At 49.0% G+C, this 2,502-nt stretch overlaps 1 protein-coding gene across 1 annotated transcript; it reads right to left on the bottom strand.

Moving 5' to 3' along the window:
• Positions 1-600: 600 nt before the first annotated feature.
• On the bottom strand, positions 601-2,333 carry cldn5a (claudin 5a). The gene has a single exon (XM_088412264.1). The coding sequence runs from the start codon at positions 2,100-2,102 to the stop codon at positions 1,455-1,457; it is 648 nt and encodes a 215-aa protein (XP_088268390.1). The 5' UTR covers positions 2,103-2,333; the 3' UTR covers positions 601-1,454.
• Positions 2,334-2,502: the final 169 nt, after the last annotated feature.

Raw genomic sequence — 2,502 nt, forward strand, 5'->3', positions numbered from 1 at the left:
AATTATTTTTTAATTTTTTAATTATTTTTTAATTACTCGGACGTCTTTGAGAACCATCTTCCGTGAAAAGCCCAGCTGTGCTCTTGAGTCACTTCCCACTCGGCTGACTGTATGCATTGCCGTATTTTCACCTTTGAAGGGAGCATATGACCTGTTAAGACTCTTAAGTGAGCAGCACAACAAGTATGGATAAGCTTTTGGAATCCAGTCACACTTTTTTCCATATCGCGTTTCTCTCATCTTTACTATGTTTTCGTCTGTATTCTTTTGTGTAGACGGTGCCGACTAATGAACGTGGTGACTTACGAGAACAGCATTTCCAGCCAGTTCTCCCCAGCCTTAATTTGAAGCCTTTTCACTGATTGTGAGCGTGGAGGGCTCCCGGGGTGGGCGAGGGGCACTCTGAAAGAGGGTGGTGGGGGTTGTGGAGCATTGTGAGGCGAACAGCAGAGCCCCACTTAAGTTGAATGGGCATTGTCATCTGGATTTCTATGGATCACCAAAATACTTTCTCCCGGCGTGCATAGGGGGGAGTTTTATGCTTGTACGGTGAGAACAGAAAGGTTTTTTTTTTTTTGTTACAATGAAACTCAATGACGGTTCCAGACAAATATAGTGAGTTTAATCTTAATTAAAAAAAAAAAAAGGAAACAATATTGCATCTTCTTATACATGAATAGTGAGTCACATCAAACAACGAAAGCAAACAATTCCAGGAACTTTAAAATTGAAACTAGGCTTCCTCCGGCGGTCGCGATGCCAGTAGGTTCTCGGAATGACAGAAGCGTCCCAGTCATCAATCCCAGCACAAGAACTATACAATGTTTCTTGAGGATTACAAGATGTGTCCAAAACGATCCAGGACTGGCATCATAAAAGAGCTAAACCACAAATTTCCTTTTCTCCTTTGAAACAATGTGTTTGAAGTCTAACGGCAACTTTCTCTTCATGCACTCTTTGAAGGATGGGGGGGGGGGGGGGGGGGGGGGGGGTAGCAAGTTTGCTCCATCATGGCCAGGAACTGTAAAAAAGCTTTGGAACATTGTGAGAAGTTACCTCTTCTCCCGCACTGAACAAAGCACACAGAAAACAAGGATAACTCCTATTGTTTGGGTTTTAAACATATATTTCAGTCCTGGAACTGTTTTGACACATCTCTAACAGTTTTCATGTCATAATTTATGGAGTGCAACATTCTCAGTTACTGTACAGGTTGGCAGGCAAAGCATGCGTTTCTGTAGTCAAAGGCATCTACAAAAAAAAAAAATACAAAAACGTGTACCTAACAAAGATACTGTTTATTTTTTTGTTGTTTGTTTTTTTTTGTCAGTTGCAGCCTCAGAGTTCCAAAAGAAAGAGGGGGGGGGGGGGGGGGGGGGGACACGGTCCATCTTATTGAGTGGAGAAAATCAAGGCAGATGCAAAGGGGGGAAAAAAAAGTCTGAAAGTTGGGGCTAGACGTAATTCCGTTTGTCATATTCCCCGTTCTGCGCGGCTCTCTTGGTGGGCGCGTATTTCACCGAGTATCCCGCGTTCCCGCCTGAAGGGCAGGAGCAGCAGAGCACGGCGCCCCCGATCAGCAGCAGCGCAGTGGCCGCCCAGCCGATATAGAGCGCGGCCCCGATCTCGCGCTTCTTGGAGCCGGGCACCTGCGGGTTGTAGAAATCCGAGATGATGTTGTTGGCCATCCAGCACAGCGGCACCAGCACGAAGAACCCGCTGATGATGTAGATGATTCCGCCGGCGTTCACCACCCGGGCCTTGACGTACTCGTTACGAATGCAGTTGGTGCACTGCGCTCCGGCGATTACCACCATCAACCCCAGCACGCCCATCACCGACGAGATGATAGTGAGCGCCCGGGCCGCCTGCAGGTCGTGGCTAAGGGCGAGCACCGAGTCGTGCACCTTGCACTGCATCTGGCCCGTGCTTTGAACCACGCACGACATCCACAGGCCGTCCCAGATGGTTTGCGCCACCACGATGTTGGCCTCGATGAACGCGGTCACCTTCCACATGGGCAGCCCGCACGCCACCATCACCAGTAGCGAGCCCACCACGCACAGTGACAGTCCAAGAATCTCCAGCGCGGCCGACACCATTTTCGCGTCCTTTTCCGAGCAGGTATGGGTCCAAAAACTCTTGTCAAACTCTCTCCACTTGCTTTCCCTCCGCTCAAGGTCGATCGCGTCTCTTTTAGTTGCCTCTTATTTGCGCATCTCTTTGAAGTAGCAGCGCACGGTCAGTTCCTTTGTGCGAGTGTGAAAACAACTGGACTGGCAGCAACACCCGACCACTGTTGTGTGTGTGTGTGTGTTAGTGGTTTTTTTTTTTTCCAATGCGGGGCGGGTATTTGTTCGAGCACTGGTGAAAACTTTCCTCCAACCAGCTGCAGCCGCATCCCCCGAGGACCAATGGGAGGACAGGGAAGTTGTGAGGATGAATCAAGCGGTCCAGCGCGCTTTGTGCATTTGAACATGAATAGAGAGGAGGGTGGAGTGG

The sequence above is a fragment of the Hippichthys cyanospilos genome, chromosome 1 (genome assembly GCF_059441005.1).
Source record: "Hippichthys cyanospilos isolate Australia breed blue-spotted pipefish chromosome 1, RoL_Hcya_1.0, whole genome shotgun sequence".
Taxonomy (NCBI): Eukaryota; Metazoa; Chordata; class Actinopteri; order Syngnathiformes; family Syngnathidae; genus Hippichthys; species Hippichthys cyanospilos.